General features: G+C 43.8%; 1 protein-coding gene across 1 annotated transcript in view; it reads right to left on the reverse strand.

The window, feature by feature from the left end:
- The window catches only part of GMEB2 (glucocorticoid modulatory element binding protein 2), a 36,631-nt gene that overhangs the window by 5,980 nt on the left and 18,073 nt on the right, over window positions 1–12,578 (reverse strand). Inside the window, 6 exon segments of the mRNA XM_038369809.2 lie at window positions 501–572; window positions 2,546–2,703; window positions 5,083–5,186; window positions 7,200–7,237; window positions 7,240–7,326; window positions 8,694–8,791. Coding sequence (XP_038225737.1) covers window positions 501–572; window positions 2,546–2,703; window positions 5,083–5,186; window positions 7,200–7,237; window positions 7,240–7,326; window positions 8,694–8,791 — 557 coding nt within the window.

The following is a 12,578-nucleotide window of genomic DNA, read 5'->3' on the forward strand; positions in this document are numbered from 1 at the left end:
AGGAGTCTCATTCACTTTTCTTCCACAACCCAGCACAGGCTGCTGGATGCAGCACCACAAATCCCTATCCCATTTCGGTGTCAGAGGTTAGCCTCCATGATTCTTCTTAATTCTGCTGAATCAGAGAAGCAAGGGAGAAATCTCAGGACTCACACCCAGGTTCCTCTGAGGGCAATAGCCAGAATTTGACCCATGCTTGGGTATTCTGACACTTGGAAGCAATTTCATGCCAAGAAGATGTTGTGGCTACACTACAAACACAAAGGACTTAGTCCTACACTACAATAATCTAAAGCTATGGCAAATAAATACCATGAAGATCAGGCAGCTGAGTATGGGAACACCTACAGGCAGAAACAGTTTTCCTACTCACCCTATCTTTTTTTTCTCCTCAACCTTCTCCCTTTCAATCTACATCCCTTTCAAATGTAGATAAGCGCACATGGAGTATGATAGGAGATATTAACAGCATTATGTCTTGTGGCTTTCCTGAACTGTACCTCCAATGCTAGTGGTCCAATCACTGGCTTCCTCACAAGTTTCTATGGTGATTGTAGCAGGAGATCCATTTACTGCAACCAAGATTGAAAAGGAAAAGAAAACACAAGTTATGGCTTCACAAGTCTTGCCACATATCATCAGGTTGTCCTTGCATTATACACCGACGATGACACATCCAAGTAAACAGGCAAGTCCATGTAGTACTCAATATTACTACTGAATACTAATGAACTTATCTCCTCCAGCTGAAAGCCAAACAAACAGAGACTCAGAAGTGGGATTAAAAGTCACATGAGGCCATTGTGTGAGCTTTGCTTACCTTTCCATACAGCCGGGCAAATACCCTGGGCACTATTTACACAACTCCTGCAAAATTCTCTTTGCCTCGGGGAGAGTCATTTCTTTATTACATTAAGTTTTCTATTATTATTATTAATATTATTATTATAACAGAGGGCTGGCAAGCAGAATTTGTATCTGGTCTGGTAAGTGTTCAGGGCAATTATCTGGCTTGTTGCCAATCTACAGGACATGGAAGAGATACAAAATTCTTAACAGACTGCCTCTGACCTGTGGTTTGACAGGCCTGAAGACTGAACTGACCCCGTCATTCCTACAGATAATACACATTGGAATTCTGTCATATCCTTGCTGCCTCCAGGGTATATGACTGTGATCATATTTCCGCCCAGCCACTCGTGTGATCTCTGGTCTCCACAGCCCTTTCCAATCTCTATGGTATTGTTACTATGGAGATGAAGGAGTCACATGTCAGTTGAGCTGCCAGGAGGATGTCAAGCTGCATGCTGGAGCTGTACAGCTCAAAATCTGGGCCAGAGATGCAGTGATCATTCTGGGAGCACTAGAATGCTCTCCTGAAAGATGAGCAGTTTGTAACACTCTGTAGCTTTCAAATAATTCTTTCCCAGAGCAGTTTGTTCCTTCCACTCTGCAAATTTGGTTTCCCCCACTTGCGCCAAAAACAGCCTGACACCAACAGTGTGGAAACTTCCTGGTTTGCGTGTTAACATCTTGGATCATATTAATAGAACTGCTCACAGCAACAAGGGTTAGAGCTATGCTGTGGGGTGGAACTAACACTGAAATAAACAATGGGTTAAACATGTACAGCAACCATAAATACTAGCCCAAAGCATGGAATTCAATTGTTAAATGTGCTGGCTCTGCCCAAGCAAGGGAACAAAAACAATTTTTGCTTTTCTCCTGCAAAAATTTATGGCTATAAGATTTTTTTTTTTGTAAGTTCTCAGTGGCAAAAGAATTTGCAAATATAAGTATTTAGAAATAGGAGCACATTTCCACCAAACATTCCCTGCTTAAGACAAATCAAATTTAGAGCAAACTCTAAAGCAATGTCCTTTTAAATTCATTTTTGTAACCTATTTGTGAGAGATCTGATAGAAAGTTGTAGCATTTCATGGCTGCATTTAATCTTTCATCAGACAAAAGCAATAAATAATTCAGAAACGGAGCCTTAAATGAAAATATCTAAATTATTCAGAAGGAAGTCAGTTGCCATCTTTGAAAGAAAGTGCAATAAAAGGGGCTCCAAATCCAGCATGCTGCAACAAAGAAATCATGCTCATCTCTGCAGCCTACTGTCATGTACACTGAGGACAGCTAGCAGCTGGTCAGATGCTGGCACTGAAGGATGACCACATCACGTGGGGACTACTGCACTAATTCCTGTGGATTATCTGGAGGCCACTACTTTGGCTATGTGGCTCCTAGTAAGCCAGGATGCAGCACGGGTAACTCTTTAGAATGAATTTCTTACAGAGTATCCAAGTGATTTCCTTCCAGGCAGCTACTGCTCTGCCATGCAGCATTACAATAGCTGCTTCTGCATAGCTCCAACATGGGAGACCCAGCAACAGGGGGAGGGGGAGAAGTGAAGGAGGAAAAAAGCAACAAGAAAAAACACGATAGAGACAACAGTAACCGCATTCATAAGGAAGCGGTAATTAAAGCTTTGACTCTTAAGAGCCCCAGTAACGAGGGCTATGGAAAGCACTAAACATACCATCTGCAGAGGAAGGGGTGAGAGGAATATACTCTGTTGACGTCTGGCTAGTCAGAGATACTCTGGCTCCGGTCAGGTCAATTTTAGTGCTTCGGCAGGTGTTTGAACAGACCTTGGTATGTTGGTAGAAATCCAGCTCTCCGGAATCCATGATCTTCCTGCAGCACAAGGAATGAGTACGAGTACACACTTGTATCAGTATGTCCCAGATACAGTGAGAAAGATCACTGAAAAAACAGCTCCCTTCTGAAGTTTTTAACTGCTTTTCGAACACACAGACCTCTCCAAACCCTGCACGAATTAACTCTGCATTTCAGCTTCCTGCCCTTCTTTTCTCTTAAATTGGCCTGGTGGAGAGGAAGCAGGACATGAGATTGCCCTGCAGGATAATCAACTGCAGAAGTGCCCTTGAGACTCCTCCTTAAGGGGCCAGTAAAGATCAGAGGGACTGGCAGAGGTAATGGGCCAAGAGTTGCTTCTCTTTTTTCCCCAATTATCCATTCTGGAGGGAACACTAACCAAATTAGTGGGCCATAAATGAAAGCGCGAGTGAGAAAGTCCACTCTGTCAGGAAGAGAGGGGAAAAATTGTTTACCAACAAGACGAGCATTTAATCCCCTTCAATACAGCCTTTACATGTGAGTTTAACAATTATACCACTCACTAGAGCTTAATAGCATGCGAATACATTATGGACAGGGAAAAACTGTGTCAGAATATCCACATTTGAGCCAAGGTAGAGACCTAGACTAGGAACAAGATTTCTGAACATTATTCTAACATGGTTTGAACCTATAGGCTGAGCAAAGCGTATTAGAAGCCGGCTTGACAACAAGTGGATCTGAATTGTGAAGAATACAAGACTGTTAGAATCAGCTGAAAGACCCATGTAGATTGGGCTTTACTATGCAAGTTTTTGTGCGGAGAGGTCAGTGATCAGCCTGTCCAAGAATGACCTGTGTGAAAAATGGAAAGGGTAAGGAGCGCTGTATGGCAGTGTGGTGAAGATGGCTCTCTATCTGCTCTATAAGGAAAGGTTACAGAACACTAAGGATGAGGAAGAGAAACATGGACTCTTCACTGGTGAAGAGCACCATGCTGCAGCTTCTCTCATTCGCTCCTTCGGTGCATATGGATACATTAGCAAAGCAAAGTGAAGCAAAGTGAACTAGGGAACCTGAGATAAAGATAAAACCGCCAGAGAGGAGGCACCTTGCTGAATGAGCACAGAGCAATGTATATAAATGGAAAGCTGTCAAAGCAAGTGTCACAGCAGGCTAATGAAATCAGGAAGTGGCTATTACCCAGAGAGAATAAGGTTTCACAGGAAGAAGCAGCAGAGAACTTGAATTCCAAGCTTCTCTAATGCACATGCACTTTAGCGCACACCTGCATCTACAGGTGATAGATTAGGTGTGTAAAAATTCTGCATGCACACTGACAGAATCTATCATCTGCGTGCATACAAGCAGTGGCCAGACTGAAACCCACTGAAAGTCAGGCACTTAGAAAAGGATTTCATCACTGATCATTATTCAATACATATTAAGTGACTCCTCTCTATATCCGGCAGATTAATAAAGCGGACAAATTCCCTTAGCTCAAAGAACATAAACATGCCTCAAGTGGGAGGCATGAACATGCCGAAACAGCTCAAATCGAGGCCAAAAGAAACAGAATGCAGCATGATCTCTTACAGGAACAGACTGCTATAAATAATACTAGAAGTACTAAATGACTGAAAATATCTAGGAATATCAAAAAGAAAATCTTCCTGGAGATCACAGCTCTTGCTCCCACTATATGGAATAGTGTTCATATCGTGAGACTTGTCTGAGGCCCCGGAACAACAACTTAATAAAGCATGTGCACGTTGGATGTCACAAGCACCATGATCGTAACTGAAAATGCAGCTGGCACACAGATATATACCAGCACTTTGAATACAGGAAGCACGTTAGGTACTGTCCCTGAGTTGATAAGCAGGAGGTTAGAAGTGCCCATGGGGAATTTAGTCTGAGATTTATTGGGAACCAGGTTCAAGCACACAGAGTTCTCTCTGGCTGAATGCCCCGTGGAGGTGTCAGTTAGAAGATAATATGCTCAGCTGAGGGAGGGAGAGGAAGTGGAAATTAAGCCACAATGGCTTTTAAGCATTGAAGCTTTTCCAACCGGATAGTGTATTCCTGTTCTAAAACTGTTAAGCGCTGTTGCTGTGTGGCTGTTACATAACTGCCATGCACCACTCTAGAGGCAGCTGCATATCACATTGTTGCCCTGGGACTATGACAGGTAGTGACAGTCCCTCATTTCTTAACTACCTCTGCCTACCTGCAACAAGGAAAACACTTACGGAAAACTGATCACTGGATGGATAGGCAGTTATTGGTACAAACTTTCAGTGTATTCAGTGGCACACATATCCACTCAGTCTCTTAACAGCTGTATCAGAACATGTGGAGGATCCTTCTGGATTCTCCCAGAAAGAAGAAACCCCGGCCATCAATGCACATATACAAGCAAGCAAAAAGACTAACCTGAGCATGATCCCATTCATCCGGATAGCTCGCTTCCAGTCCTTCAGGGTTGACTTGCCAGCCAAGTGGACAAACTCTTTGGGGCTAATTAGGTGATCATCATACTGCGAAGGGGAGAAATGTAACATGGTGTGACGCAGCAGGAAAAATGCAGACTTGTTCCACATGAGAGGACAGTAATATGTTACACCAGGGTGCATAAACTGTATTTAGCTCTGTGCCCAGTGACAGAGCAGGACGACCTTGATGGCCAAGTTTTAATTTTATTGTTAAAACCAAAGCTGGGCTCATACCAAAACTCCTGATCTGAAGAACCCAAAAGTTTGATAGGACTCTCTGGGCTAGGCCCATCTCTAGTGAAAAATCACCCACCAGGATATTGTGATTACACTAAAACATATCCGAATAAGAGCAAGAGTCTGAACTTTGGCAGAAATTGGTTACAAATTCTTCTCCTAGCCCTGTACATACCACAAAGCATGAGACAGGAAGGCCATACAAGATCCATCCTAATGCAGTTTGTGCAAAATATGGAACAGAACACTATAATGCAAATTATACCATGTGCAACTACACACTATTTTATTTAGCTCTCATCTGCTCCCACTATCAGCAAACTAGTGACGAAAAACAGATCGTTCCCACCCACCATTAGTATCCAGTCTTCCTAACAGCATGTTGCCCAATGGTCAACCCCACAAAGCACTTCAACAATGGACTTGACCAGAAGAGATGCTAAGATTAAGGCTCTTTGGCCACTCAGTTCATAGTTCATAGAATATCAGAGTTGGAAGGGACCTCAGGAGGTCATCTAGTCCAACCCCATGCTCAAAGCAGGGCCAATCCCTAATTTTTGCCCCAGATCCCTAAATGGCCCCCTCGAGGATTGAATTTACAACCCTGGGTTTAGCAGGCCAATGCTCAAACCACTGAGCTATCCCCCACCCCCCCATCTTTGGCCTTTGCAGAGTTAGTTAACAAGCACAATTAGTGTCAACTGCAGCTGCCACTTTTATGATGTGGACATCTGTTACTGGGAACTAGATTGAAACAACCAGCATTTTTCATATTGAATAGCCATGTGACATCTTTCCCTCATTATTGACCAGGTGAATTTGAATTGGTGACCTAGGACCCCATCTGAGCTATACAGTCCTCCTTTAATAAAACTTCTATGGGGAATTCCAGTAGGGATTTGCCACCTCCAGGTCTCTTTTCATTCCCTATGTTAACAAATAAATGTGATATTCCCAACTGCTGCATGACATGAAACATTTATCTATAACAGGAGCCAGAGTCAAGTGCAAAGAGGAAGCTGATCTCCGGTGGTAGCAGGCAAAACTGATCTGCTCCCATCTCTACAGTTTGCTTTGGGGAGGGAGGGAGGGAGAGAGGGAGAGAGAGAGAGAGAGAGAGAGACATGGAAAGATCTCTCTCTCCAAGAGAAGGGGGAGTAGACCATCTCATCAAAACTCTCTGGTAGTGCAGCCTGAAAGCAGACCCTTCTTAAGGAACAGATTATTGTTTATCATTGATGACTTACTGTGTTATCATGAAACATATGTTCTGGAAATGAAAAGTGCCCCCAACTCCTCCACTCATTAAGAGTTTTTTTACCCCCAACCATCTGGGGTAGAAAGAGTGGAAACAGGTCAATACTATCTTTACCAAGAAGGTTTGCATCACCGTATCAATTTCTCTTAAACTGATCTGATAAAGGGAATGTCTGTGTTTTAGAAAACTGCTCAAAAGCAGAGCCAGATTGAAGTTGAAGCTCTCGCCAGAGCTGCTCAGTTTTCTTATGAAGCACTAAGTCACAACAGACTGCATGAAGACAATGGTACTCAAATAGTTTCTCTCCTTCCCCTGTAAAGCAGGATCTCAACATAGTTTAACAGAGTCCTGCTTCCTGACACAATCAAAGCCACATATGGATGGAGGTTTAGCAAACAGGTAGAGTGATCTACCATAGCAATAGCACTGGAATGCTGGATTTCATTAGCATCTTTGGTCCTTATTCTCCTTTCTGGGCAAGGAGGGTAACCTAAGAGCACACCTCTTATCTTTATATATGTGGGTCCTTCCTTAGGGACCTTCAGAGAACTCTGTACCCTCACCTGAACACATTTCACATTAATGCCTGGGCACACGAACTCCTCCATATCAGGTTGGCTTTACTATCTCCGCAGGTGATGGGATAAACAATCTCAGCCTCCAAGCTGTCCTCCTCTTCAGCCATCTTCACTTCTCACAGGGAATGAGAGGCAGGGATTGGGGCGGGTCAAAAGGAAAATGAGTTACAACTATTGATTACCGTCAAGAGTTAAAGACATTTTGGGACAGAGTTTTAAAGCTTGGAGCAAAAAAAGAGAAGGCAGACAGGAAAACCAGGCTCTTCAGACAAATTTTTAGCCAGCCTTCAATACCAACAGCCAGCTGACCACAGGCAAAATGAGTGCATGCCTATTTTGCAGATCCACAAAAGTAAATATGAAAGTTCAGTGGCTGACTGAACATTTGACCCCTTTATGTGAATGCAGAAACATTTGAGACAGATGATATAGTCACACACATTATTATGGTGTAACTGTCTATTTTCAAGGTGGTGGGTCTTCCACTATTCCCAAAGGAGGGCTTATAAGCAGTTAATCATGTCTTTTGCAAAATGAAACATTTGCAAACCCACTTCAACTCAGTTGGTGAATATCTCCTACCTGCCTACACTGGAGTGAAGCCATTGAAGTGAGAGCCACAGGAACATTCCAAGATACAAAAGCATCAGTGTCCAGGACCAAGCATCAATACTTTATTACAGGGATCAGAGAGTTTTTGGGAGTCACCATTTTTCTTACTAGAGTAAGTTCATTAAACTTAATCCAAATAATTAAGAGGCCAGCAAACCCAAGGGAGACTTTCCAGAGTAAACTGGTTTATGCCACAGCAGCCCAATTGGCAGAGACATTGTTACAATTTTTGAGTCATAAAGTAGTCTTCTGCTTGCTTCTGAAACCTGTAATGCTCTTGTAAACAGACAATCTGATGATCCCATGGCTGAGCTATGGGCAAAACATATAGGTAGCAGATTTAATGGGGAAGAAACTCAAGCAATCCCACTCTAACCAGGAGAGGGCAGCAGTGTGCTAGGAAACCATATCTACCCAAAAAGAAAAGGAGTACTTGTGGCACCTTAGAGACTAACAAATTTATTAGAGCATAAGCTTTCCTGAGCTACAGCTCACTTCATCGGATGCATTTGGTGGAAAAAAAAAAAAAAAATCTACCCACTCTCCCTTTTGGGCCTTCTCACCTTCCTTTTTGTCACATGCATCTAGGAGGCAGGATTATGGCTCTACTGTTCTGTTTCCTTGAGCAAATGACAGCTACAGTGATGCATGCAGAAAATGTGTGAAACCATGACCTGACCCTAAAGGTATCAGTCTGCCTACTCTGCAAGGAGGCTCCTGGGCACTCACTGGCAGTGTGGTGTGCTCCCAGGCAGCTGAGCTAGGCAGACCTGCAGCACTCAAATTCTCAAGCAGCAGGACTGCTGATGCTGCAAAGCTGCCACAAGGAAGGCTGCAATAAAGGCCAATGCAGTACACTGAACCTACCTAAGACAGCTTCTTTCAGGTGTGTGGAAGCTGTGAAGGCAGCAGCGGCTGCAGCAGCTGCGTTTTCGGTCTCCAGGGTGTCTTCATTTAGGTCGCCACTAAGAAAAGAGTTGGAGATGAAAAATTAAGGAAGTTAGATGAATCATTCCCATTTCTGATCTCTGGAGTGAGCACGGTTTCGAAGATCACTTGTAATACATTTTGATGTGAGCCAAAAGATGTCCCCGTAATCCCTAGAAATGCAGATCTCTTTCCTTAAGAAAGCATCCATTGGCAAAAGGTATGTTATCTTTTCCTCACTTAATTACAAAATATTTCAGCCTGATGTTGCTAACTCCAGCCCAGTACAATAACACTTGTGTGATCTCTGTGCTGCAATTTCCTGATGCATTCATAGGAAGCGTATTTTCCTCCGCCAGCACAATGGAAATCAAAATCAGACTGTTGCCAGTCACTGGCAGCCTCTTTTAAAAAGATTCCCAAAGGCAACAAGTGGGCAACAATCCTCAGCTGGCTGGAGGATGGACTAGATGACCTAATAGGTCTTATTTTCCATCTCTAACGTCTATGGTTCTATGCTTCTTAGCAATAGGACCCAAGAGGGCTGGAAGAATAGTAGAGTATTTCATTCAAGCTTTTCCCCCCAATATGGGTTAGGCAAAACAAAGAGGAAAAATTAACAGACTGCTGAAAGCAGGATTATATTACCTTTGTTTCTGAATTTGAGTGAATCTTGGTGACGTTGGACAAATGTGGCAGCAGCAGCATGGTATGGCACGTCAAAAGTATTCAGTATGATCAGCACCTAGAGGAGCTGATCATTCTGAATTGATGTATAGACATTTGGCATGTCATTGTACCCCAATGAACTTGGTCAATGTTAAAAGCTACCAGTTCATATTAAATGGGAAAAGGAGAAGGGGCAAAATAAACATATAGAGGCCCCATCTACACAAGACTTTTAATCACATTCTGGAAAACTGTGCTTAGGCATGTTTTAAACATGGTTGTCTGGGTTATAACTAGGTCTGTCAGCTGATGAATGAGAGCAAATTATGTCCAATTATTGTGTCTAATGTGTTTTATCCCAGGGGGAGAGTGAGGCTAGAAGGACTCTAAACGTGGATTGAATGCAGTTTGATCCTGTCCATGTTGACAATATGAAAGGGCATGAATCCATACACCCAGTGAGCATAGGGACCCCAAACCATGAATTTCTGCAAAATACGTTTTCAATTAAGTTTTTAGACCTTATGGTTTCAAGATAATTCTGCAAATGTGAACCAAATGCAAACCAAGGCAGTGCTGCTTCCTGAGTCTGGACCCAGACAGCTCCAGTGCCTCTGCTGCTGCTCAGTAACTTTTGGTCTCTTTGAAGTTAGCCAAACTTCTGAGAGAAATTAATAAAACTCTGGCCAGTTTCACTTCTTGTTTTCAAAAACTTGCTGTGCAACTGTCAAGGGCCATGTCAGTGTCACACTGCTGCTGGGGAATGATTTATGCAGCAGCAGAGACAGGAACTGTAATTACTCACAGGGTAGGAGGATCCAGGAAATAGAGACCTGAGGAAGGAGTAGTGAGACCTGCCCTACTTGCAATAACAAAAAGGCTCTGGAGGAGCAGAAAACCAGGAAGCTCCTCTTTGCTCCAACAGTAAGAGGAAGGCATATCTTTCATTTTAGCCACTAACCAGACATTGATATGTAAGACATCACCTCCAAGCAGGAACTGGGGTCAGCACCCTGGTAGAAATCCCACCTAGCTGGTGAAGGAGGAGGCAGGAGATGCTGGGCTTCTAACTAAAGTGTTCCACCTGGATCTCACAAGTGGGACCACCCCTCTTCTTGTCATGTCCTGGCACACAAATTAGTTAAACTATGGTCGGCCTGATTGTTAAACATGGTGAAGATAGGACTGGAAGAGAATGAAGTATGTGTGCGCATGCTGGAAAGGGAATGCTCATACATAGTGCTTTAAGAAAAAAAGGGCTAAAACAAATCTGACAGTTATGATTTCAGAACACAGCATGCACATGGGCGATGTGCAGAAATTGTCTTACAATGCACATTGGTATTTGGGGATAAATCTAAAGACCTACAGAGTAGCTCATGTCATTGCAGTCCCTCCCCATTCCTCCCAATCACTTAGAGCAGAAATCAAAGTAAGAGTTGTTAGCCTCAGCTTAATACCTTGCTCTCCATGCCTGGAATACAAGAAATTGCTGTGATGATGGAAGTCAGAGTCCCTGCTAGGTTTCAGTTTGCTCATGCACCACTGGAGAATTGCAGGGACACGTTTAATTCTCTCTACTGGATATTTAGGCCTTGTCTAACTACAGAGTTTTGTTGACAAAAGGCAGCTTTTGTCGACAAACCAGTGAATATGTACACAATGCAATGCAACTTTTGTTGGCAAAAACACTGTTTCGTCGACAAAATAAAAACACCCAGACGACATACATAAGGCTTTCTGTGCAAAATTTTTGTTGACAAAGTGCAAGTATAGACGCTATGCTTGATTTTATCACTCTACTTGGCCTCCAGGAGGTGTCCCATAATGCCCAATCTGACTGCTCTGGTCACCAGTTTGAACTCAACTGCCCTGCAGCTAGGTAAATAACCCTGCCCCACTCCATTAGAAGCCTGGGAATTATTGAAATTCCATTTCCTGTTGGCTCGCAGTGGAGAGGTCTCATCGCATCTTTCCATGGAACCATGTCAGGTTATTGCAGCAAATGCTCTCCCACTTGGACCACTGCAGAGCTGCTGTATCTGATCAGTATACGGGGAGAGGAGGCTGGGCAGTCCCAGCTGCGCTTGAGATGTAGTAATTTTGATACTTACAGGCAGATATGTCAAGGCTTGTGAAAAAAGGGATATGATCCACAAGCTGCAGTGCAAAGTGAAGATAAAGGAGCTGAGGCAGGCGTACCATAAGGCGAGGGAGGCAAATTGTCGCTCCAGTGCTGCACTTAAGACCTGCCAGTTCTATAAAGGAGCTGTATGCTATCGTCGGTGGCGACCCCACCTCCACCGCCAAGAGCCCTGTGGATACTTTGGAGGGAATGGAAGGAGAACCTAACCCAGAAGACGAAGTCATTGATGAAGAGGTGGAGTTAGATGATGATGTGGCGCTCCCGGCGGGGTTGCCCGGTGGGGCAGGCATCCAGGAACTGTTCAGCACTCTGGAGTTGTCTAGCCAGTCTCAGCAGTTGCTCTCCGGTGAGCAAGAAGCACGAGAGGAGACACCTGGTAAGTGGCTGTGGTTTCTGTAGTGCAGAAGTGGGTTCAGGGTTTAGAAATGTGGGAGGCTGGCTGTGTTTCTGTGTGCTGGACATTTCCCCATGCAGCTAATCATTACGGCAGAACAGGGAGTTGATGCACACAGATCTCACAGGAATCCCCCAGAGAGATCTCTAGGAAAGTTTCCTGGAAGTACTCGGCAATCCTCTGCTGAAAGTTCCTTGGTAGAGCAGCTTTGTTCCTTCCCCCATTGTAGGGAACTTTCCCGCATCATTTGGCAATCAATCAATCACTTATGCAGGGACCAAAGTGGCACACAGGCAAGCAGCATAGGGACCAGGGTGGAAGTCACAAGCGTGTAGTAGATGTACCCTCTCTTCCCTGCTTACCCTCAGAAGTGACATATCTACTACAATGACCCTCACCTGTGGAAAAGCATGGGAGAATTTTGAATTTTTTCCCTAGTTGGCTGCACTGCAACTCTTGCGGAGCGCTCCTTTCCCCCATGTAGAGCACCCCCCAGCCAACATTCACCATGTTGGGTGTTTGCCAAGATATGTGCTTGCCAAGGGTCAGTGAGAAAGTGATTGTAAAGTTACCAGAGGTGTATTTTACTGAAATGTTTCAATGCTGTGCGTGAACT

The sequence above is a fragment of the Dermochelys coriacea genome, chromosome 13, assembly GCF_009764565.3.
Source record: "Dermochelys coriacea isolate rDerCor1 chromosome 13, rDerCor1.pri.v4, whole genome shotgun sequence".
NCBI lineage: Eukaryota > Metazoa > Chordata > Testudines > Dermochelyidae > Dermochelys > Dermochelys coriacea.